Source organism: Leuresthes tenuis, unplaced genomic scaffold (assembly GCF_036924035.1).
Source record: "Leuresthes tenuis unplaced genomic scaffold, fLeuTen1.0.hap1 SCAF_4, whole genome shotgun sequence".
Classification (NCBI taxonomy): domain Eukaryota; kingdom Metazoa; phylum Chordata; class Actinopteri; order Atheriniformes; family Atherinopsidae; genus Leuresthes; species Leuresthes tenuis.
The window spans coordinates 2,338,182-2,364,052 of NW_027325358.1; the positions used below are offsets into that span (position 1 = coordinate 2,338,182).

General features: G+C 43.1%; 1 protein-coding gene across 1 annotated transcript in view; it reads right to left on the reverse strand.

The window, feature by feature from the left end:
- Nucleotides 1-25,871, reverse strand: part of sorcs3a (sortilin related VPS10 domain containing receptor 3a) — a 221,942-nt gene that overhangs the window by 49,451 nt on the left and 146,620 nt on the right. Inside the window, exons 5-9 of the mRNA XM_072384071.1 lie at nt 13,510-13,583; nt 10,951-11,015; nt 10,325-10,443; nt 5,912-6,001; nt 5,474-5,653 (exon numbers count right to left, since the gene is read on the reverse strand). Coding sequence (XP_072240172.1) covers nt 5,474-5,653; nt 5,912-6,001; nt 10,325-10,443; nt 10,951-11,015; nt 13,510-13,583 — 528 coding nt within the window. The remainder of the gene's footprint in view (nt 1-5,473; nt 5,654-5,911; nt 6,002-10,324; nt 10,444-10,950; nt 11,016-13,509; nt 13,584-25,871) is intronic.

The window sequence follows — 25,871 nt, forward strand, 5'->3', positions numbered from 1 at the left end:
ACTCTACCTTTCTGACGCCCGGGGAGCGACTCAACAACAGATGTTTGTTCCCACTCAGTCTTCTGAGGAGGTTCGGGATGTCTGAGGCCTCATCACACGTCCTCATTGTAGTCGGTGCTTAAGCTGGATTCATTTAGATATTAGCTTTATGCCTGAATTCTGTTTCTCTTTTTACACTGAAATAAATCGGCCATGTCAGAAAACACACATTTAGCGGCGCGACCTTGTGACCGCCGTGTGACGGCGCCCTCATCCATCACCTTGTTGCTGTTGTTGTGCAGCAGCTTGTCATTGAACTGGCTGCAGATGAATAAAACCCGTTTAAAAATACTTCCAGCAATCATAAGGTGGCTGCAGGACTGGAGAGGATTTCACTGAAGTGACAAACTGATCCACAGAGAATCACCAATTATTAAAAGCCAGATGATTGAGTTCTATATTTTATGACTCATTGGCTGAGTTACGCCTTTGTGCATTTAAGTATGCTGCCAGGAAAACACAGGCATGAAGAGTCAGATCATCACCAGTATCAGCAGCTAATTCTCTCCAGGACAACAACCCACTTCATGTCTTCAATCAATCATCCGGAGCTCTTTACAGCAATGTGTGAGAGAGATAAATGATTGTTGATACACTGAACCTCAGCCAATCAAGAGCCACCTGCTAAACCATCTCTCAGACTGAGAGGAAGTCTAACGGTGATGTAGAGCCCCGATGTCAACTGAAAAGTAGTTTGCACAACAAAGGCTTGTGATTACAGAAATTGCTCTTATCCAGTCTGAGTTAAAAAAAAAAAAATCTCTGTAATTTAGGAGATAATTGCACAATTTTCTGTGTGGAGAGAGAATAATTGATTTTTTTTAGGGGAGAGCATAGAGAAGCAGAGAGGCCCTCTGAAAAGAGACATGACTTTTAAGTGGAGGAACAAAACAACTGGCATACTTTGCTGTCTCCTGATGGGCCGGAGCTGCATTCTCTCACTCTAACAACAGATGAGTGATCTGCAGTTTGTCAGGGATTTAACAACAATGAATTAGTTCCACCACAGCTTATATCCTCCCCTGTGTAACGAGACAAAGGTGTGTCTCCTCTGTTGTTGGGCTCGGATGCCGTGGGATGAATGCCGCTCGCTGCAGGGTGAAAGGCACAGCGGTCGAGTGTTTAACACCGACACAAACAGATGTCAGAGCTGGACAGAGCTGACTGTTTGACAGCCGAGGAGGTGGTTGATGGGACTGTGATATCAAAGGAAAACACAATGAGGAGAAATTACTTCCATCTCAGAAGGAAAAGACGGTCGCGGAGCAAACTGTGTTGAAACTTCTTCGTGTTTTCTTAGCATCGAGGCTCCTGCTCAGATGCTTCCGGGTAATTTCACTTCTGGTGTTTTTCAAAGTCAAGTACGAGACGAGCAACCTTTTGCAGTTCCTGGAACCTTTTCAGGCCGTTTTTTTCCCCACATTCAGACATTCAGGAACTAGGGACCACGACCCTCAGCTCCTGGAACCATTTTAGCTCCTTCTCCGAGGTCTTTTCTGGTTTCCATAGCAACACACATGACGTAGGTGTTTGGTGGCTGTAGCTCCGCCCCTTGTCTGAAATGTTTCCTCATACGACACGGACCCAACCGGCGCCTGTTTAATAAGTTAAACTTCGTCTCCTTTGTCTGCGGCGCTCTGCTCTCCTTCTTTCCTCCATGAAACGAAGAAGTATCGCCCGCTGCTGGATTCTCCGTCTCCTGACTCTCGCTGTGAGCTCTTCCAGCCTCCATCTTAGACGCCTGATGTGATCGTCCATGATTAATATCACCGCCATGCAGCCCATGAACACGGTGGCCTCCTCGCTCTCCATGTTAGCTTCTTGGTGCTGTTGTTTTCTTCTCTCCTTACTTTTCCCGGGTTCTGTTCTGTTGCTGAGTGGCGCTAAAGTAACACGTCTGTGGCAGACGGCTGCGTCACATCAGTCCCTGTCGAGGTCCCCGACTCATGTGAGAATACAAAATGAAACAGTTCCCCTGGGGAAGGACAGGTCTTAGAACGTCTCTGTCCGAATGTGGCTGATGTAACTGAATAGAAGAGCTAACCGTGTAAAGATGTCTGTGTTTGATATAAAGTAGTTTTTAGTGTGAAATAAACAAGCTTTCATGTTTGGTGATGGTAGCGTACTTTTATGGATTCAATCAACTTGGTTATACTTTGGGATTTCTTTGTTGTGTTCTGTGGCTTTTATTCTTTTGGTTTGCTCCTTGAGTTTCCTTTATATCTTGTTTTATTTTGAAAATCTTTAGTTTTTTGGGGGGTTTTTTTTGTTCTTTTTGCCCACAACCAAACTGAGAAAAGTTTGTTCTGCTCAAAAACAGCATTAATTTACGAGCCTCCATCGCTGTTTCTGCTGCTGGTTGCTCTGCTTTTCCTTTTGAAAATAATCCCCCTTTTTATCACATCCTGTGCACGAGTGTCTGTATAATCTGTGGTCTGCAGTGTCTTTGTGTCACTTTGTCCCAGACTCATGTGAATGCAAAATGAAACAGTTCCTCTGGGGAAGGACAGTTCTTAGAACTGCGTTCTCATAACTTCTCTGTCCAAATGCGGCGGCTGAGGCTATCGTGAACCAACCCTCCCTTATCTCGCACCCTTCATAAATGTGGAAAACTGATCATTCTGCTGCTGATTTTCATTAAACGTGATTAGTTATAAAGGTGGGAAATCGGCTGTCATGTCGGTTGCTGTTTGGGCCGAACCTCCTTTGTAGCCACACCTTTGGGTGAGATCAGATGTTTTTCAGCTTCTGAGTTTAACCAGATATACAGAATTAAATTTAACTCTATTAATAAGGAGGTTGCTTTCTCCAAACAGCCTGAGACACATAATGAATTCACTTCTGCAAGCTGGACAGAAACAATCACACAAACATGGTCAGATTCATCTCAGCAGTCTTATTTTCATCGTAATATTTGCTGTTAAGAAAGTTAAGTTTTGACTGGAAAACTAAACCAGTGTTTAGGTTTTATAGATGCATTCAGTGCTTCATCGGGCAGAAACTCACCTCAGGAAGTCACAAACTCCGTCAGGAGCCTCCTTAAGCTAAAAGGCTTCTCAGACTGAACCCTGAGGGCAAAGCATTTCCAGCTGTGCTTACATTAGGAAAAGGCTTAAAGTGTTGTTAATGTTGTATAGATGGATAAAGGGTACATTTAGATATGATTTAACAGGTTTAATATTCAGCTTTTACTTTGCAAAGCGATGGTTATGTTGTCAGGAAGTGCTGCCAAGAAACCAACAGGCTTCAAATAAAGTTTGTTTTCTCCTGATTTGTTAATCAGAGCAACACCAGCTCCGAGTCCCAAAGGTAAGAAGATGTGTGATTTATGTAAAAAATGTCCGATGTTTCCCTCAGAGAGTGTGGGGAGAAGGATTTTACCAGAATCTGTGCACAGAATCTGTAATTTCTCCCTTTTAACTGAACAGATTCAGGACCTGGTCTCCCAGCTCAGTTTGGAAAAAGCATGCGACACGAATACAGGGAACGATTCCTCGTGTTGAACAGTCCCTGGAAGCTCTCGTTATATGATTAAATATGTTTTCCTTTGATTTGATTTTAACATTCTGAATCTCACGGTGAATATTTATTAAATTGATCTCGATTGATTACTATTAGTTCAAATGATCAGAGCATAGATTATAACTCATCTCACCTTTCCTCTCTTTGCTCTCTTTTTCCTCCTGTTTAATTTCTAAATGATTTTATGTCCATGTGACATTATTGTGGTTATTAACTTGTGTTTTCCTGTTCCAGCAGGTATCCTTTGAATGGTGTTATGGTGTTTTTCCTCCTCTTTTCCCTCTTTTCTGTCTTCTCAAACCCCAGCTGGTCCAGGCGGATGGACACCCTTCCTGGTTCTGGTTCTGCCAGAGGTTTCCTCCTGGTTCTGGTTCTGCCAGAGGTTTCTTCCTGGTTCTGCCAGAGGTTTCTTCCTGGTTCTGGTTCTGCCAGAGGTTTCTTCCTGAGTCTGGTTCTGCCAGAGGTTCCTTCCTGGTTCTGGTTCTGCCAGAGGTTTCTTCCTGGTTCTGGTTCTGCCAGACGTTTCTTCCTGAGTCTGGTTCTGCCAGAGGTGTCTTCCTGGTTCTGGTTCTGCCAGAGGTTTCTTCCTGGTTCTGGTTCTGCCAGAGGTTTCTTCCTGGTTCTGGTTCTGCCAGAGGTTTCTTCCTGTTAAAGGGAGTCGTTCCTTTCCACAGTCCCTCAGGCTCAGGACGGGAGATTGGACTGAAGACAAGTTTCGGTCCAATCTGTTGGTTTCCTTAGCTCGGATATTATTTTTGAATTGGCTCTATATGAATTAATTGGATTATTATTACAATGAATTGAATTCCAATTGGCTTGAATTGGACTATATTACTTAAGTGCCTTGAGATGACAATTGTTGTAATCTGGCGCTATATAAATAAAGTTGAATTGAATTGAATTGAATCTGCTGTTATCGACAGTGAATAAAGAAATAAAGACTTTCCAGGTGACATGTCCAGTGTTGCCTTGGTTTTTGGATCTGTTTGCCGAGGATTCGCTGAAGGAACAAAGATACTTCCTGCCCTTTCAGTCGCATGTCCTCTTAAATCGCAGTGCGTTGAGCTCTCTCGGCTATCGTAGAAACAAACTTGTTATGCATGGAAGTAAGATCTGCTCACTCTCTCAGGCATGTACACATTTTCACATGCTGAGCAGGAGAAGCAACACCACCGTTAATTACCACCCTGCTGCCACTGCAGCTGGCCAATATCTCACTTCCTGCCTTCACTCTCTCTGTCACACCTGCCAGAGTGGAGTGATAAACTCAGTCCACTGGGAAGCATAGAGGGAGAGAAATGTACTCACCTGCCATGAGCGAAAACACATACACGGTAAGTTGGCAGAAAACTAACAAGGTCATTACAAGTCCATAGGTGCAAAGCAAAGCCTCATTAAGCCTGTTTTATATTCTGTGTGTCAGAAAACTGGACGACCACAGAATGCATCGTGCAGAGGATGAATACGCCAAGTTTTAATTGGATTAATGCCTGTAACATTAAAACTAAATTACCCAAATGCTGCAGTTGCCTTCGCTGATTTCATTTCCGTGATTGTTTTAATGCTTTATGATTGACTGAGTGATTAATAGATAGATTTCTGTCTCATTTACATTTCATTCACAGCAGAAAGGACAAAAAAACCTAAAAGCTAAAATACTTTAAAACTTTTTTCCGCATAATTAAGTGATGTTATTCCAGATTTATTGTCCAGATTTATTCTGGAATAACTAAAAGGTATGAAAAATGCTTATAAAAGTACAGTTTTTGTTCAACATAAGCACATTTCTACAATATGAGACACAGTAATGTGTGGACCTACGTTTTCTATCTTTAAAGACTCCTATAGATTCAATCAATGACCGGGTCACTGTATTTGCCCCCCATGGTGACTCATTTCATCAGCTTCCTACCTCATACAGGTCCAGCATCTGGTTGCCCCCGATGCCCCTCGTCGTCTTCACATTTTCCATGGCCAAGGTAAAGTAGATCCCTCTGGTGTCAGACAGGTAAAGGTTATAGGTGTCATTCTGGTTCCACTCCTGCACCGCCGCAAAGACCTGCTTCTCGTCTGTGCTGACAATGTGTAAATCCTACCGGGGTGAAGTGGCAGAGATTAAAAGGAGTTATGACTGGAAGCAGGGAGGTGACGAATTAGAACATGTTGACCCGGTGGAGCCGGTCATAAGAGCAGCGCTGCGGTGTGAATATAAATGGCTGTGGTCACACTGTAAGGTATCGCTTTCTTTTCAAGGACAGCGTCTCAGATTCGACTAGAAAATCAGCTGAAAGATGAGAAAATATTAAACCCTTCCATGACTCTGTGAGATCAAACGCAAGGTGCAGCTTACCTTAGGCAGCGAGTATTTGGGCAGTTTAATTTGTATGAATGAGTCTCTCTTGTAGGACACATAATAGGAAGCTCGTCCTGATGTAGGAACCTACAACAAAGAGTTTATGATTAACGTCACATCTTTTATGATCATTATTTATTTAAATCATATTAAGAATTGTTCTGTACTCAAACGCTATTACAGGAAAGTAAAAACTGGCTTTAAATGTCAATTCAAGTTAATAAAACATGTGCTGCGGATGTCTTCGAATACGCTCAGACTGCAGGCCTTAATGTTTCAATTTACTGCTCAGACCTGATCTTTAGTTGGATTTTAAAAGAAGAAACTACATGATGAGATTAACTGGATTATAGCTACAGTTGGGTTCTGCTCCTTATCTGAGGGTAATTATCCTTGGATATATGGCGGTGAATGAATTGGAATCACTGGCACAAAGCATGTCATACCCCGGTACCATAGGTGGCTCTGTCCCCATTTCACTTTTACTTTTATTTGTTCTTTGCCAGATCATTTGTTTGGTTACTCACTCTTTTCCAAATCATACTTTTGAGTAATTCTTTGTCTTTAGGGGTGCACACAATGTTAACCCAAGTGCATGCCTCAGTTTTGGGTTAAAACTGAAGGATTCGACTCATGATCTGAAGCTAAAGTACTAAAAACTAACTCTCTGAAGACAGTCAGTGGGTCTCTATGGTGAGATTAGCTGGATTATAGCTACAGTTGGGTTGTGCTCCTTATCTGGGGGTAATTATCCTTGGATATATGGCGGTGAATGAATGGAATCACTGGCACAAAGCCTGTCATACCCCGGTACCATAGGTGGCGCTGTCCCCATTTCAGCTATCGCTAATAGAGCCACTTCCTGTTGACGTCTTCACCACCAACAACAACAAACTCAGGCATTCAGAAAGATGGCGAACGCAGAGCGAGATGAAGCTGCGTCCCTCTCCATCTGTGATGAGCTGGTTATGGCACAGACGATGCACAACGGCGCATTCTCCATCGCGTTGTTTCTTTCTTTCTGACAGCAACAGGAATATCGTCTGCTTCCACTTCAGGGTGACGATTGCGGGAAAAAATCTGGAGCATGTGCAGAACGCTCGATCCGATCCGCTGTCGTGCACGTTTGGACCGAGTTATCTCGGGTCTTAATTCGATCCGATCCGTTTCTATGTCAGATTAAGGCGTCTCCATGAGCTGAATAACTCAGTTTTATTGTAATTTAGCCTTTAATCCGACCCGATGGCGCTCATTAACTGCTCTGAATGTGAACAGTTCATCATAATGAACCGACCCACATACGCAAAACACAACAAGGATACAGGAGTTATTCCCCCAAATGCTCATCAAGTCCAGCCCCTCGCTGCTCTTCCACAGACGAACATCTTCGCTCCATGGTTAAAAAGGACCGTGATGAACGTTGATCGAGGATGACATGAACTTCGATTTGAATGTTCAGACTGAAGTTCCATCAGAAAAAATCCGATCTGCAGCCGATTTATGAACACATAATGAAGTGGTCGGAATCTTAATTAATAGAATCGGATACCGTGTGACTCAGAAAAATCTGATCTGAGCAATGTGAGCAAAAAAAGTTTAAAGTTTAATGGCTGATGAAACTGTTTTGAGTGTTCTCGAGTCAAATGTGACTTTAGCTGTCTGATAGCTAAAGCTTGGCTGAAACAGGACCGCTGCACTCTCTTCAGATCCCACGGAGTGGGTCAAAGCATCATTCAGAACACAGAAATCCCTTCCAGTTGTTGCTGCTGAAGGTGGTTCCTCAAGCTGCTGAATCCTGGGTCAGACCTCAGTCAGCGACAGTGGAATATGTCACGAGTTGTTGTTCTTCTGACCCGGTAAGGACCGGATGATTTATTTATATGAGCTGAATAAAACTGATGTGCAGAATTTCCCTTCAGTGGTCATTTAATAAATGCAGAGCGCCTTTCATCATGGCCTTCTTTTAAACTTCTTTTATCGTCTTCATTCAGTGAAAGAAGTGACAGAAACAGTGCAGCCGCCCCTCTTTGTGCTTATTTCTTCCTTTACTTGGTCATTTATACTGATCTCTTGATTCGGTCCTCCCCAGGTGCACTTGGTGGTTTCAAAGTGGACTTTGGTAAATATCTTGTAGGACAATCAATAGTCTCATTATTCTTTGTCAAGAGAAATCTTTAAGTTGCCTAACCAAGCCTCATCTGCCGTCTTAGGGAAAGAAAGTCGCCCTTAATGGTGCAGACCGTTAGCAGACACTCTGAGCTGTTAGCTACTGGTTTGAGCCGATGGTTGCTGGAGGACTGTCATTAGCCTGGAAGGCACAGCTCTGCACACACAGAAACACACAAAGCAGAGCGAGGCGGCAGCTTCATAACCCACTTTTTCTACAGCGACGTGAAATTCATTAGAGAAAAACCTTGTATTCACACTCTGTGGCTCACTGCAGCAGCGCTGTGTGCTTAAATGTTGCATGACAGGGTTGATTCTGTTACTAATCTTGTAAATGTTCTGGTTGGCTCAGAGGAGAGAAAACCAGCTCTAAGAGGAAGTATATGTGCCTCGCTGAGTCCGCCACGGAGCATTCCCACGTGCAGGGAGAAGGAGATCGATGGCCAGGTAACCAGCGGCACTTTGAACTTTAAGAGGAATTGGTGTGATTGATCTTTTTTTTCCACCCTTCCGGGATGTTTGGTCTGTGGCGCACACGTGTTGAAATGTGCTCGGTCTGAAGGGGAGCTTTAGGTTGAGTGCCTGTGAATTTACTCTAAAGTCTTCAGAGAGGTCAAACAGATCTTTGCAGAGCAACTCAATGTCTTTGTCTGAAGTGCCGCAGAGGCGGGTGAACGCTCCAGAGCAAGGACTTGCCTGCAGGTAACTCAGGTAGGTAGATCTCAGAGAATTCCCTGTTCTCTCCTGAATAAAACATTTTGTGGGATCAAACGGCTGCAAGAGTACAGCGACAGAAACTGAGGATGATGATACCAGACAGTTTAAACAAGCCTCCAGAATATGATTTATAAATGAAGATACTTATACAGCGACACAAAGACAGATTTGTAAAGCATGTTTAGTGCTGAGGGAGGATTCCGGTTCTCCGGCTGGTCAGTGGAGTCATGGGAGCTGAAGTGGGTCGAGCTACATGTGTTGACTGTAAAGCACCAGCAGGGCAACCAAACCAGACGTTTCTGTCCCCCAAACACATCTGTTTCCAACACTTTTAAAGGACACGGAGCACCATGAGAGCTTTTGGTTGTCATCCAAACTTTTTAATGCATGAAAGCTCATGTGTAAAGTAAATGATATTCGTACTGTTGTGGGAAATAAAACACAACCCCATAAATTGCATCTGTGTTATTTGGCATGCAGGATATTAATGTTTCAGAGTTTTCTTTCGCACAAAACGTGATTAATACGACGCGACAGGCAGGCGCCAGAAGGAATATTAAGATTAAGAATATTAGATCAACAACAACAAAAAAAAAACAAAAATGTCCAGTTGAAATCAAATTGAAATGATTTTTTTCTACAAAGCAAAATCATTTGTATGGAATGACAGATCTTAAATCTGGGCAACCATGTGTCTTTTATATGGATGTGGGACAGATTAGGGGATCATTTCTAATCGAAAAGGTTCAGTGTGCATGTTGTGGGTTACACTGTTTGTTGAGCTGTCTGGGCTGGATTTGGGATGATCTAAAGAGGAACCAGTTCCAGATGAGCTGCATGAAAGGAGACCATGCGTCATGTAAAGGGGTCATTTTGTCTGCCAACAGACTGAGGCAGTGGCTTGTGGATACGTTGGTTCAGACTTTTGAGTTGAGTTACATAGATTTCTCTAACATCTTTCACCTGACCCCAGCCCAAAAGTGCTGTGCAAGGTTAAGGAATTGTCTGGTACGTTAGGGCAGGTGTCCCCACAGAGTAAATCTAGATATTCCCCATTTAAAATAATGGGAATTTGGTAAAGTAGGTTGAGGATATGAATTTTCAGTTGTAGCTTCTGGTTGAGCTAAGATGTCTGTTTAGCTGCATTTTGACTGCAGGAACTTCTGCCGGTGACCTTTGGAGGATCCTTTACTCGACATCCTGCAGGAGAAAGGACTTTTATACCTGAGAGTTCGTGACGCTCTGAACATTTCTGACTTTCTGTCTTGTTTGCATCATGTTAATCGAGGAAGGTTGAAGGTCACGAAGGGACCTGCCACTCTCCCATGAATGAAGTGTTAAAGAGTTTCTTTTTGGTTTTTAACACAGTTTTCGACAAAAGAAGGAGTTAAAGTATGTCAATCTGTAAAGGTGGTATTTGATGACAGAGGTCAAGAGAGTACAATTGAAATAAGGAATGAGAAAAGAAAAAGCTTCCATATAAATTAGACATATTTCACACTTTACATAAGCCATCCAGAGCCCTACCTGTATGAATATGTAGTCATCTTGGACCACCAGAGAGCTGATGTCAATGTATCCGGGGAATGGATAGTTCCTGTTAGCCTCAGTGCACATCTGAACTCTGCATGTGACGTACTGCACATCTGTCATGCACACATACAGGAAACATGAGAGGTATTAATGGTGCTCCTCCTTATGCAATTTAACACATAGAGCTGGAGCAAAACCTCAGCAGTTAAGGAGAAATTCAAGGCATCTCCATGCACTCTCAATCAGATCAAACAATATCTTCGTGTCTGACTTGAATCGAGCGGCTTTTTATTCCACCTTCTGTGCAGCCTGACATTTTTGGGGTTAATTTGCCTCTTTGTAGGGCATTTTTCATCACACAGATACCACAAACAAGCATATCTGCCAGTCAGCCACTCAGCGGTATGATGGGGAAAGGAACTGTGTGTATCTCAGATGCTTCGCCAACATCACAAGCTGCCATCAACACTTTTACCTGCTTCACCCATTATATGCTCAGTTTCAGAGTTATGGAGCTGACATTCAGTTAAGTGCAGAGAGAAAAGGCTTAAAGGTGGGGAGATACAGCTCTCTGGACTCCTTCTTCTCTCCAGGTGGATTCATTCAGCAGATACACTTACTTCCATCTGGTGTGTGAGCCTCCATGTGGATCAGATCCGGCTCCTTGTCCAGTCCTGCAACGGACCTGGTGGGGAAGAACAAAACAGGGAAGATTACAGGTGCACATGTACAAGTAATGGGAAAAAGCTCCAAGAGGAAACATGAAGAAAACGTAGCTCAAGGTGTCGTTGCAGAATGCAAAACAAGAGGAAGGAACCTTTGTCCGGGAAAAACAAACCTGTTCGTTAGAATTTCACATTTAGACACCTTTTCTCTGTGAAAATAAGCTCTTGATGCCTTGGGATGGTTTAGTTTTGGCTCATGTTGCAGCCCCAGCTCGCTCGGGGAAGAGGGGAATAACATAAAGAAACAACAAGGATCCAAGTTTCCCAAAAGCAATGATTATCTTTTCATAAACAAAGTGACCCGTAACACAAAAAGATAAAGTCCTGAAGCTGAAGGATGCTACGCAACCAAGTCAAATTAAAAGAGTAAAGGGAACTAATCTCGCTTAAACCCACAATGTAGAGTCATTTACAACCAACGATAATGTTTCCACTAAGCGCCCTCACACACACACAAACAAGTAAAGACTATTACATTTCTGTGTGTCTGCAGACGGATACAAACAGCTGCTCACACAAAGCTGCCCGCTGAAACAGGAAACCAGTGCTTTAAATATGATTAACCGAACGGAGGAGCCGTTCAGGACAGGAAACGGGGAACAGGGAACAGGAAACAGCACAGCTGGACGGGACCGTGGCTCGTTGCAGCCCATCAGGCCGTGTTTCTCTGCAGCAGGCAGCTGTGTTGTGGGGAAAATGTTCTGTAAAAACACAGCGCAGGACGCACAGAGACGGGTCAACACGCAGCATGCAGAGCCTCAGATGTGCGATCACAGAGGCATCTTTCACTGAAGAAACAGAAACACGGCTGCGGATAATCTCACTGGGAGCCCAAAACAAATGAGAGCACTTCAACGGCGTGAACCCTTGACTCGAATATGTTAGCACACCACCTCAAATAATGACATAGACCTTGTTCCTGCTCTCACTCCCAGCCTTTCACACATTAATTAAGGTTTTCAACGTGCGGGACACCCCGAAGCATCGCTTTTGGATGTGAAAGTTTTTCCAAGATGGTAACATAATATTTGCTGGCGGTGTTACCATGACAACCTGTGAAATGTTGGCAAAGCTGTGTGTATCAAGATGTATTTGAGAGGCCTAACATTGTGTTTTTCTTGACTTTAAAAAAGCACTTTATGTCGTCAGTAGCAGTAAAGTCGTGTCAGGATGTCAAAGTAACGACCAAATTAATAAATCTGGAGACAGATCAGTGTTAAGCTTGCTTTTAGAGTACAAGTCACACGCTTCTGACCTCCTTGCTCAGCGATAAGCGACTGTTGGCCAGCCGGTGCATCACTTACCACCTCAGAAAGATTACTGGCACGAGCAGAGCAGCTCACTGTGCTTTGGAAAGCAGTGCCAAGGGGTGTTGACATGTAGGGAATGAGAATGTTTCGTATTGAAAAGTGCGTAACTTGATGGTTTTAGTTTCTGAAGTAGGTGGAAATATGCTGTTAGTTTCACAATAAAAGCTTCATGTACACATGTCAAGAAGGTTAAAAACTATTCTCACTGGATTTAGTGATCAGGATGCTGCATTGTTTCCCCAAATGCCGCCTGAGAAGTATATCCAGCAACAAAAAGAAGTCTTTTAGCGATTCAAGGCCATCACACCTCACTGTAAGTGTATCTCTGCGAGTCATCTTGCTGTGTTGTTCATTTTGCTGCCGGTGGATTAAGCTGGACGGGCGCAGCTGTCTCATTGTGGTGGCATTTTATATCCCTTGGAGGCTGCTGAAGCTGTTGTGTTTCTACAGCCAACTGGAATCCAGCCTGGCCACCACTACAGGCCCATTTCGATGTCCTTGAAGGGGCTCTGGTGGTAAAGGGCAAAGTCAGCGTTGGATTTTTCGGATTATGCCACAGTGGGATGGAAGTAGCTCCAGATTTATGAACGATAGTAGGATATAACCTGCCTAAGGCGATCCCAGGAACATCCCCGTCACCTCGGAGAGGGGCTGAGGAGCAGTGGGCTGGAAGAGATCCAGCCTTATATTCATGATGAGTGTGCACTTTTAGACATAGTAGTTGCACTACAGGGGCAGTGAGCAGGAGACTTGACTGGATAAGAGGTGACAGGAACATCCTGGATCCATTATTAGTCATATCTCCTAAATTACTCCAAATCCACATGTATGCATCTGGAGAAATCCACTCTCCCTCCTCCGACTGCTGATGTGCAAAATAATCATTTTGTGTTTATGTGCAATGTGATGCATGTGAGCAATGAAATGGAATATAACGTTGCCCTGGGAAGCTGAACGAAAGGCATGTTCTGAAGATTCTGAGATTATTCTCTGCCTGATCGTATCAAGGCGAAGGAAGTGTGCAGGATTTAAGCTGCAGCAGCCACACACCTTGTTCTGAGCCATCGGTATCACTTAACACACTGGAAGTACACTCTGCAATCTTCAGCAAACAAAACTTTGAAGACGAGAAAAGATGACTCACCAGTAGAATCTGTTTGGGGTGACGTGTTCATGGATGAGCAGCCATTTTCTTCCGAAATCCACTGAGCTGTATAACTGCAAAGATGTCAGAGAAAAGGTGGAAAAACACCAGTGTTAGCACAATGAATGTACATTTTTACACGGGTTTGGCTCTTAACTACATTGGCTGGATAAAAAGTTCAAGATGAGGCTGGTAAACTCCAGGGTTGAGTTCAGTCTGAGGCTGAGAAGCATCATCAGGAGAGAGGCTGACAGATCGGTTCTTGAAGCTAACATGCGATGACAGACATAAGCATCTCTGCTCCTGTTACAAATGAAAGCTTCAGGTTAAGAGGAAGCACTTTACAGCAATAACACATTCAACTGAAACATATATGGCTTTTATGTGGCCCCATTCAGCTTGTCAACATGCTGCTGAATTGCACTCAAATATTGGACAAAACCTTGGTCCCGTAGAACGAAAGGAATGAATGATATATAGCTCAGTAGACATATAGGTGTACAGCATGCCAGTGGCTCCAATTTCAAAGGCTAATTACATTTACGGGTGCTCGGGCAAACAATTAATAACCCCTGGGCATTTCTCAACACCGTCATGATTGATGATGTAGGAGCAGCTCACATATCTTGCCACGTTTGTGCATTGTGAGTTAGTGGCCTTTGCTGGAGGCTACACTGATATTTGTGCTTGTTAGCTGCTGTTACAGCATTTTAAAACTTAATCTGACAAAATGAGTGGTCATCAACTGCAAATATCTGGCAGCCTTTGCAAGGGAAAGTGTACCCATGTCTGCAGGACTTGGGTGAGAATATCTGGAGGATCTGTTTAAGATACTGTTTACCAACAGGAGATTCTCCTGGTTAAGAAAGTTGGATGTGGCCTGCGGTGAAGATTAGCATTCGATTGTCTCCATCTTCTTCTTTTTGGAGCCAGATAAGAGGGTAAAAAGGGGGGTGAAGTTTTTCTGAATGGGCCTTTTGAAGCCAGAGTGACCACCTGGTGGACATTAGTGGTATTACAGTTGAAGGCACTTAGCGACACTTCCTACAGTGGTTTGCTTCATCCGTTTTTCTACATTCTGGGGTTGAAATCCACCTTATTCCAGTTCTGCAGTCACAGAATTTACGTTGAAAGCAACATTTAGGTCACATGGTGAGTATAAAGAGGTAATTAATGCCGGCAGGAAACATTCAACCACTTAACTTAACTTAACTTAACTCTTAAGTTGGCTGGTTGAACATGAAGTCCATCCATAAAATGACCAGAAGTTTTACTGGCTGCTGTAACTGGTTTTACTTTCTATCATAGTTTATTCCTGTTGTATTATTCTTGCTTCATGACTTATCCTCGGTTCAAATCCAGACGAGACATCAATCTTCCCCTGCACTCAAACAGCCACGAAGAACCTTTTTAAAAATATAGAGGGCTGTGATGGAGTTAAATCAGTGTTTGGGGTGGATAAAGGCCAAAATAACAAGCACAACAAAACCACTTAAGCACCACATAAACCTAAGTGAGCCACATTTATACGAACTGCCTCCAAAGAGAAAGAGAAAGAAGGGAATGGAGGTAACCTTCATTAAATTGTCAACTGCACCAATCACAATCTGGCACCTGCACACTGCAATTATTACTCTGTTCATCACACAGAGAAGCAGCCTCATACGACAGCAGTTGCAACAAAGAAAGTGCTGGAAGGTCATGTGTCTGGAGTATTTGATCAGGATCAGAACAGACAGGACACCAAAGTTTTTACCCTGCAGTATAGGCAAACGTTTGTGTGAATATTAATAAATCTGTGCAGTCTATACAGCACCCATAGGCACATATTTTCAGATAATCTGATAAGTCTTCCAAAGATTTCCCAGTGGAGGATAAAAGTGGGTGGAACAGGGCAACAGGCAGGGTCCCTCATCACTTTGGACAGTGACATATGACTCCAACGGGCAGCCTCAGCCTCTCTCCTCTCCATATATCAGCTCAATGACATCTTAAATTTCAAAGCTTCTGAGCTGTCACAAAGTAGGCTTCATGGTTTCCCACTCACTTCCATAAATCACAGCAGCAGCAAGCCAGCTGCCACGCCACCAATGGAGCCTGCAGCAGCCGGGAGAGGCAACAAAGGACGTGGCTGTAATGGTGATTGAGGCATTGCAGAGGGCATGTTGGTTGAAGTAATCTGTCCGTGGTGATAGTCCATTTAGAAAACATTCCCATCACTTCTGCGTGAGGCTGGCCTGTGTCTGCAGCCTTCTCACCGGGCCGTGATGTCTGAGCCAGACCTCTGCAGACCAGACATTTCAACTTCATTAAATGGCAAAAAATTTGAACGTGAAAGACGAAAGAACGGAGAAATGTACCAATTACTTTCTTAACATCTGGACAATCACACATCTGGGAGCTGTAAAGTTATTCTCTGAAGAATCGAATCTGTTCAGAGACCCGCTGGCATCTACAAGCAAAGTAAAGGATGTGGGCAGAAAGTCTTACTCTCATGTAAATCTGGAAATAATCGCCAGGTTTGTGGAGCAAGAAGAGATTCAGACACGAGGGCGGAGCCTGAGAGCGGTACTTAATCCCTGATTGGACAAATAGTTTCTGCATCTTTGAGACTAAATTATTCTGTTAATTACATCACGGTGACGTGGAAAAATGTGTTGACTCAGTGTTACTTCTGGTACCAGGTGACTGTGTCCATGGCAACGCAGCAGTTACAGCTGATCAGACACACCGTGATTCTTCAGCACCGTGGCCTCACAGCAAGAAGGTTCCCGGTTCAACTCCCGGCTGGTTCTCTCTGTGTGGAGTGTGCATGTTCTTCCTCTGTGGTATTTCTCACTCATAAGGACGTCTTAAAGAACTTCTGACGTATATCAAGCAGTCAGATAATGACCAAACTGCACCAAACTGAGCAACTAAGCTTCTGTTCAGAGGAATAAGGTAAGTTCTGTACCTTTCAGTTGAACTGTGCCAGAGTTCAGTCAGAAGGGCACAAACATCCAGGTTTGGGTGGCAGCGTTCGATCTCCTTAAAACGATCCGCACAATTCATTCCAACTCTAAACCGTTTAAATACAAGGTAAAGAACTTCTCACTTTGTGGTTTAGAACAGAGGTCTTTTTGGTCCACATCTGACAAGAAATTCATTCCTGGTTTCATCACATTTAGCCATCAAACCTGTCAGTCTGCTGCAGGCAGACAGGCACAAAAAGCAGGTTTTGTTTCACTCATTTTTGCTCAGGAGCTGCACAGGGATGCTGGATTCCAGCTTGTGTGGAGGGAATACATCTTAAGGTGTTTGTGTTGGTCTACATTTTCGTCTTAACCTTCACTTGTGCTTTAATGGGAGCAAATCGGCGTGGAGAAGAGATGTGGAAGACTGACAGATGGGTGTAATCTTTAGCTGCAATACATGTGGAAAATGAATGGTTCACTGCTGCTATCCAGCTATTTAAAGCCTGATGTAAGGGTTCAGTATATGAGTTCAGAATGAAAGATAAATGACATAAATGATGACTCGACAGTCGCTGTCAACCTTGGAAATGAGTTCCAACAGTCTGGGTGCAGGGATGAGTCCCCTGTGGACTGACTGAGGAGAGTTTCCAGAGTTTCAGGGAGGCACAAACACAAAAGAAGAGCTGACACCGCTGCTGGTTTTCTGCTGCAAACTAACACAAACTTCTTGTTAGCTGTGGGGCTGCCACCGAGTCCACTGACACTCAGGAGCAGAAAAGGCTCAGATCCTGATCACAGCCTTCCTTTGAGCTGCGAAAACGCCTGCAGTGAAAAAAAAGGGATTAGAAGAAGCAGAGAGACAAACCGTTATCCTCCGAGCACACGATGAAATGTTTTCAACCAACCAATTAGCGACAGGAGGCTGGTGTCGGCTGCTTCTAACATCCAGACGGTCCGAGCTGCAGCCAGCCATCACAGATGATACTTCTGCCCACTAAATAAGACATTATGGATTTAGCTGGAAGCAGCTGGAAGTTAGAGTGGATAGAAAGGGATCGTGCTCCTAATGCACTTCCTCGATTACCCAGTCCTCCAACCTGAGTGTTTGTTGTCTCCCGTAGCAACGGATGGACACCAGACCTCGGCCGGTCGAAGGAATGTTACCATGATTTTTCACATTAATCTTTCTGCTTTTTGCACAGCTAAAGATGATAACTACAGAAAAACTGATCAAATGTACAATACGACCATGAAAGAAATCCTGAAATACACAAATGAAGTAAACAAGGGATCAAAGTTTATTTCGCAGCTGTTTTTATTTACATTTGTTGTGCTGAAATGAAGCCTGTCACAACCTGTCAGAGTCGCACCAGAACCAGACAGCCGAGCTGATCCGATTCAGTCTGTCAGACAGAAAGTGTGAGGCCAGGGGGGAGCAAACACCCCCCACCAACAACATCATTCCTCCAGCATTTCAGTCCACCTGGGAGGCGTTGGATGTCTCAGAATTAGATTGTGAAAAATCGATGATATGAAACATGTCGGCGTCCAGTTTTCCGTTTAAAATCAGAGGAGCATCAGCATCTCTGCAGCTCACTGAACGGATTAAAGAAACGAGCTAAACTGCTCCACAAGAACTTTGAATAACGTGTTATTAGATCAAAACGTAATTAGAAGTTGACTAAACTTACACGAGTTCCCGGCTCTGGTGCAGTTTACTTTAAGTCATTGAACGCATCTCCGTCTCTGAGCTGCAGGAAGCAGCAACTTTACAGTGTATCAGACGTGGAATTCGCTGTTTGAAACGTATCCAGACTGCGTTTTACTCGCTCTTTTATCTCACCGTGAGCACAGAGCAGCTGCTTCTCCCAAACATCTGTGGAGGCAGAAGGCAAATCCACAATTAAAATGATCAGAACTGTCAGAATTTTTCATTTTCAAGTACAGCCAAACACTTATTTTTGATATGAGACGCTTTGTTGCAGTAAAGTAGCTACTTAGTTTAGTTCTAAATAACCTTTAAATGAATTATCTTCAGACACGCTTTTCTTCCAGTGACTCAGTGAATCTAAGAGGTGGAAACACTGAGCTGGAAAGTTAATGTTGCCTCAGACGATTGAATATCCTTCAAATTAAAATAAGAATTTACCTTAAGTTATCAAAGTACTTTTTATATCATGTTCATTTTTGTATTTTAGGATTTATTTCCCCTTTTTTGTTTATTTTAAAAGACGCATTTATTTCCTTTATAAAAATGACTTTCAGACAATATAAAGGTGATGAAAGAAAATTTCTTCTGCTCACATGAAGAAATGTTTCCAGATAAACGACAGAATCAACAGCAACCGTTTCCACGGCTGAAATCTGGAGGAAAAGCAGCTTTGTTCACATTACTGATGACATTTTTAGGAGTTGGAAACGGCAGCAGGCTGGAGTCAGACTGACGGCTCTTTCAGGGCAGCTTTCATTTAATTTTTACTGTTTTCAATTCATCTGAACTGATTTGGGATAAATTGTATTTAAATTGAACAACGAATTTAACTTGTTCTTGCTGTAAATTGGTGCTGTTTGATTTTAAATTACTGCCATGATTCAATAAGCTAAATATCTGTTTCATCCTGAACAAAACCATCCGTCTGGTCATGTGTGTAAGAGTCGGCCGAACCTGGACCTTAAATTATTTGGAGACTAAAACTACTTTCAGAAACTTCCCTCAAGTTTTTAATCGGGACTACGATCATGTTGCATCTCGGGCTGCAACTAATCGTCACCGAATATAGAAACGATTCGTCGACTAATCGATAATTTTTTTTCTTTCTTAAATTTAGCCTGAAGTTGCTTTAATTATGTGGCAAATGATAAGAAACACAAGAATGATGGCTATTTAAATAAAAAATGCATCTTTTATTCAACTTTGCTGCTGATTCATACAAAAAGTAAATAAAAATGTCCGATTTAAAACCAGTTATTACACTGACTGGGGGGGGGCAGTCGCCTGTTGCACATCTGCTTCTTCTGCAGAAAGGGCTCTTCTTCGGACTGCATGCATTTCATTTAAAAATATTTGTCAGGCGTAACGTTAAAACTCTCCTTTAAAGCGAAAAAACGCTTATAAAATGTGCATCAAAACCAAAACGTATTGGCTTGAATGTTACTTGAATCTAACCGAGGCGAGTTCAACTGCCACGTGCTTTCTCTTTAAATGCTCGTGCATCACCGAGGTGCTGCCGTCATACTTAAGATCTGCTTTACAAACCTCGCAAGTAATCTTTTTATTCGCCGTATCCAGGCTAAAATGCTCCCAAACTTTAGAAGTTTTGGTATATGTTGGACGCAGCCATTTCTGTGTATGTTACCGCAAGACGCTAGTGCGCATGTGCGACTCTCGGCAGAGATTGTAATTAAATGCGATGCCTCACTCTGTTGGAAAAACACGTCTGGCGACAATTTCTATTATCGATTTTTGTCGACCACGTCGACGAATCGTTGCAGCCCCAGTTTCATCTTCATGGCCTGATTTGGAGTTTAAGTGAGTCAACAACTCACTGACTTATTTCAGATCAAAGTCAACAGTTTGAAAGGTGGTGATAATAAATTCCTGCATTTTCCTTTAGCTGTAAAATGGGTGTCAGCCTTTTTCATGATGGCCTCAACACACTGCAGAAGGAGAGGCTGAAGCACATCCACAGCATTGCAGGGCAACATTCTGCCTCCCAGAAAAGCTTTTTGCAGTGACATCAAAGCTCCACAAACACATAAAAGTTCTGAGAAAAAGGATCAAGACTCTGGAATTATGGAAATGATAACCACTGCATTATAGGCCCCTGTGTCCCACACAATTACCATAAATCACTTTTATAACTCCTAATTAAGTCTTCCATAAATTGTTGATGCATCTGTATACAGTGCTCTAAATCAAATGGGTTGGCTGGCATTGACAGGGCATATCCTGGGCTGAGGGCAGGTTTTATACCCCCACAATTTATGGAGCTCGTACAGAACACAACCGTGGGGGTGATCCTATATTTGTGGGGACGTATATGGAAGGACCTTTTTGTGTCTCTTTGAAAAAAAACCCCAAAAACTTTCTTTTTAGATTCTGTTCATAAATCTTCTTAAACAGCTTAATCCAACAAAGACTGTGGTGGCAACAGAGAAAGCTGAGCTTTTCCCGGTTCACTGAGCTTGTCCCTGAGGGATTCATGGCGTTCCAAAGCCAACAGGGAAATATCATCTCTCCAACGGCTCCTGCTTTGACTGAGAGGTCTCGTCCTTGGTGGCCAGAAAAGCTCCACATCCCAACCAGCTGGCTAAACAAGCAAATAAAGACTATTATTTTTATCTATTTGTCAATTGACAATAACTTAATTCAGCCTGATAACTATTTTTTTTCAGGTGTTTCAGATATTGGAAGGCTGCAAACCAGAAGCACTCTTGCTGCTACTTTCTCTGATTTCGAAGACAAACAATCACTTAATCAGTAATAAACGGATAATTAAGAGTTCTTGTTAGTTGCAGCACTAAAAATGAGCCACATTAAAGCAATCAGACGGCAGCACAAGGACAACAAACAGCACACAGATCCAGAGGTTGTTTTCCAGAGGCTTTGTGTTCTCCTACAAGCATCAACAGTGTTTGTGGGTGGAAGCAAGTGAGGGACCCAGAGAGTTCTGTGCTACTCTCCCAGAGCTTCATCATCAGATGATGAGCAGAGTCAACCATCAACACTACGGCTGAGAATTCACAGAGCAACCACCTCTTACTTGCTTGGTGCGTCTTTACAGATTTTTTGCATGTGAGATGGCGACGAAATGAAAATCTAGCGCTCAATTAACTGGCAGGGGATAGCCAGGGGTTAGCGAGGAGAAGCAGCCACATGGCCTGGCCGAGCACGTGGGCGCATGCCGCTGCCGGCGGTGCCAGATTAGTATATTCAAATCCCCGTTATCTGAATAAGGATAAAATCAAATGCAAACCACTTTCAAGCCTTAAGAGGTTTCAGAGATAGAAATTAGAAGCTGCACAGTTTGGAGGAAAACAGATTTTTTTCTTTGAGGTTTTAAAGAGATTATAAACTGCTGTAAGCAAACTTTAACAACAGTAGAAAATCTACTCTGACCATACAGGCCACTGCTTATGTTTGCTTTCAGGTGCTTCTTTTTATTCAGAGGAAAAATCAGGATTTTCCACATGGATTTCTGTTCCTCTCAAAGACATTTCTCAGGGCTGTGGTTTTCCTCCACTTGTTGCTGCACATTCAACAAATTAAAACACGATTCTGTGTGATTATCAGTGTCAAACAGTAATGTTTGCCCACTGAGGTTTAACAGATACATTTCCCTCGGCTTCATGCTCCCTCTCACGCTGCAGCACCTCCTCCTGATGCCATCGTGTTGCTTTCTACTTGTTTAACAAATGAAAGCATGCTGCACATCTGCCGGCCAAACACACTGCTGCCATTTGTTCCTGTAAGGATGACAATAAGACTTCAGCTTTTTATTGTGTTATGCTGACCAAGCACTGCAGCCACTACTTCTCCTGTGATGCTTTCAGTTTTATCCGGCTGTGTTCTCTGGGGTCAATACATGCATCAACCTCAGCATAAGGTAAACCATCCAGCATCAGCCTGGGCCATCACAAAGTCATTTAGTCAGTGAGGAATAATTATTCTGGGAAGTGCTGCGGCCATATGTACGACGAGGAGCTCTATTATCTCCTTTGTATGAGCAAGCACACTGTCTATTGTCCCGATCATGTGTTTCAAATTAAAGTCCATTAAAAGTACCCTGGCAGGGAGGGTCTGCCACAGCTCGATGGAGCACGGCAGAGCTGTCGCAGCGCAGGACAAAGAAGCTGAGCACTAAAGATACCTGCCATCTGGAGAGTCACTGGGTTGAGAAATGCACTGCAGCAGCTGAGCAGCGTTTTTGGCTCGAGTTCAATGCCACCTTTCAGAACCGGGCAGGGAGGGGCTGGACGTGGGTCTGGAAATGGCTTGAGAGAAAAATTAAGAGCTGAGACGGACCAAAAACAATAATATATGCATATGCAAACATGATATGTGAATCAAAGGTACATAAGAATGCTTTAGCTCTGAGGCCTCTGAGCGTTTATTGTAGACAACACAACCTTTATAACAACTGACTGACTCAGACACATGAAGAAAGCAAGAGATTTTACTGGTTAATGTTGGACAAACCTCAGCTGTTGACTGACAGACGTCAAAGAAAAGTGACGTCATTATTAGAAAGAGAAACGTTATTGTTTCAACAGTAATTATAAGCTATGCGCGGTTATTACTGGTGGTAGGAGTGACCTCCTGTATCTCTCTGTGTTATGGGTTGTTCTTTATGACCGACTGCATCCAGCACAGAACCTTTTTCTTTAATCAGTTCTGATGGCTATGATGCTGCTGCCCAAACAGACGGCTGCAAAGCAGATTTCTCTCTCAACCACATGTTGAGGCAGACTGCGGCGCCCATATCGAAGGACCATGGCGTCCCAAAGAAGTGCACGAAAACCAAAGAGTTGCATTTCCAGTCCAGTCTGCTGTCCAGGTGGACTCGCAGGTGTCTGTTTCACTCAACCACAGGCTCCACTTCTCCCAGGACTCAGACAGTGTTTGCATTATTCCTGCTCCTCAGCTTAAAATCCACAATCATCTCTTCTGTTTGGTTTGTGTTCATGCATAAGACACGAGGTGATTGTTTCCACAACATGCCACAAAGTGGTTGACCAGTTGAAATTTGACAGTTCCCTGTACTCAGCCTCTATCTGTCTGTCTATCATTAGCCACATTCGGACAGAGACATTCTAAGACCTGTCCACCTTGAATTTAGTTCTAAGAACTGCCCTTCCTCAGGGGAACTGTTTCATTTTGCATTCCCACATGAGTAAATGCATTTAAACGGTTCATTCTGAAGTGAAATAATTTAATTGGTTGGTGGCTAACTATACCTACTGCGGTGCATCACAGCACCATCAGTAGCCGCATTCGGACAGAGACGTTCTAAGACCTGCCCTTCCCCGGGGGAACTGTTTCGGGGGCCTCGACAGGGACTGATGTGACGCAGCCGTCTGCGACAGACGTGTTACTTTAGCGCCACTCAGCAACAAAACAGAACCCGGGAAAAGTAAGGAGAGAAGGAAACAACAGCACCAAGAAGCTAACATGGAGAGCGAGGAGGCCACCGTGTTCATGGTCTGCATGGCGGTGATATTAATCATGGACGATCACATCAGGCGTCTAAGATGGAGGCTGGAAGAGCTCACAGCGAGAGTCGGGAGACGGAGAATCCAGCAGCGGGCGATACTTCTTCCTTTCATGGAGGAAAGAAGGAGAGCAGAGCGCCGCAGACAAAGGAGACGAAGTTTAACTTATTAAACAGGCGCCGGTTGGGTCCGTGTCGTGTGAGGAAACATTTCAGACAAGGGGCGGAGCTACCAGCCACCAAACACCTACGTCATATGTGTTGCTATGGAAACCAGAAAAGACCTCGGAGAAGGAGCTAAAATGGTTCCAGGAACTGAGGGCCGTGGTCCCTGGTTCCTGTTTGTCCGAATGCACGAAACAACGTCCCTATTCCTGAAAGGTTCTAGGAACTGCAAAAGGTTCCTACAGAGGGAATGAACCTATTGATAAACCCAACAACTGCAGAGTCATCAGATGACAGGACTTTCATGATTTGTCGTCGTTGAGGACAGATCAGTGAGACTTGTTTTAGGTCCCGGAACGAGGCAGGATGTCTCCCACTTCTTGATTCATGCTAAGGTTCAGGAGGTGCTGCAGCTGTTGGCCTTCAGGGCAGCTCTGAAATCATCTGGACATGCAGCCCTGTTCTACGAAATAAGTGGCTGAACCAATCTCATGGCAAAAATGAGGCATCCGTTCATCCATCCAGATTCCCAAAACCTACATTTGCACCTCCTCCAACTAGTATTGGGGGAACCCAGACATGAGGGACAAAAGATGCCAAAACAACCTCAACTGGTTGCTTTAGATGCTGAGAAACTGCACTCTGTCCTTCTTCCAGATGACCAAGCTCCTCACCCTGTCCCTAAGGACTGGTAAAACTTCTCCTTTTGTCCTTTCAACAGAAGGAAACAGCGTTGGCATCACTGCTGATGCTGCAATCATCACCACTTCTGAACAACACTTCAGGGCCATATTCAGACTGCATTCAAAATGTGGCCCAAATCCAATTTTTTTGCTCATATGTGACTCAGATCTGATTTTCTTTCAGGACAGTGTGAAAAGTCACATGGAATCTGACTTTTTCTGAATTTGAGTGTGAGTTCATAAATCAGCTACGGATTGGATTGTTTGCAATGCAACCTCAGTTGAAATCAGAATTATGTGGTTTCCAGTCATGATCATTTCAGCTATTCTGTGGGACCAGGCTGCCTTTATATTAATTAAACAGTTGATGACATCTCGTTGTCAAGCTGAAGTTAGCAATCATCTTAAATGCAGTTCAGCCATTAATGACAAATTGCATCTATGAAGGAGAAATTACCGATCTTTGGTATCACTTTGCATCACTGATTTCCACCTTCAAAAACAGAGTTTGCTCTTTTACATGTTTTTGCATCTTTGACGAGGCAAATTCACCTAAAAAGTATGATCTTCATTTCTAAAATGTGCTAAATCCACTGATTCCTTCATCTCTCTCTGGAAAATACTCTTCTTCTTCATGTCTTTTACGGTGGTAATATGGCTGCTCTCAAGTGGAGGACATGGTGCTCAAATAGATTCAGATAATTGATTAAAACTTAATTAATTCAAGCTAAAATAATCTGTATTCTTTATGTTTTCTTACTGATGTTTATCATTGTTAAAGTTTTTGTTTGTTTGATTAATTTGTGAATCAAAAGGAATTAAATATGATGTGTTTTGCAGAGCAGGTACGGTGCAGTCCTCATTCTTTCAAACAAAGGTCGAACACAGATAAACTTAAGGACTTCATAGCTAACGGCGACACAAAGGAGAAACTTAAAGCTAAAGATAAGAAAATCTCTGAATCACTGAAAAAGGTTTGATTCTTTTATGACTTGAGATAAACGAAAAGAAAGAGAAATCCATACCACACAATGAAAAAAATTCACGAGTAAATGGGTTTACTTTCAAGATATTCCAGCATCCATTTAGAGTTTGTCACACATCAGAGATTTAAATAAAAAAATCACATTAATGGGAAAAAGGTGTCAGCTGAGGACTGACACATTCGGGACTCACAGTTTCCTATTAAAATATGTTTTGAATTAAAAAGGCTTATCTTAAAATGACTCTTCAATGGCAGAATCAATGCTCACGCACAATAATATCAGTCATATTAGAAATGTTTCAAATAGAAAAATGTTAATTCTTTTTAGCGAGTTGATGGAAATGAAAAGAAATAAAGAAACTAC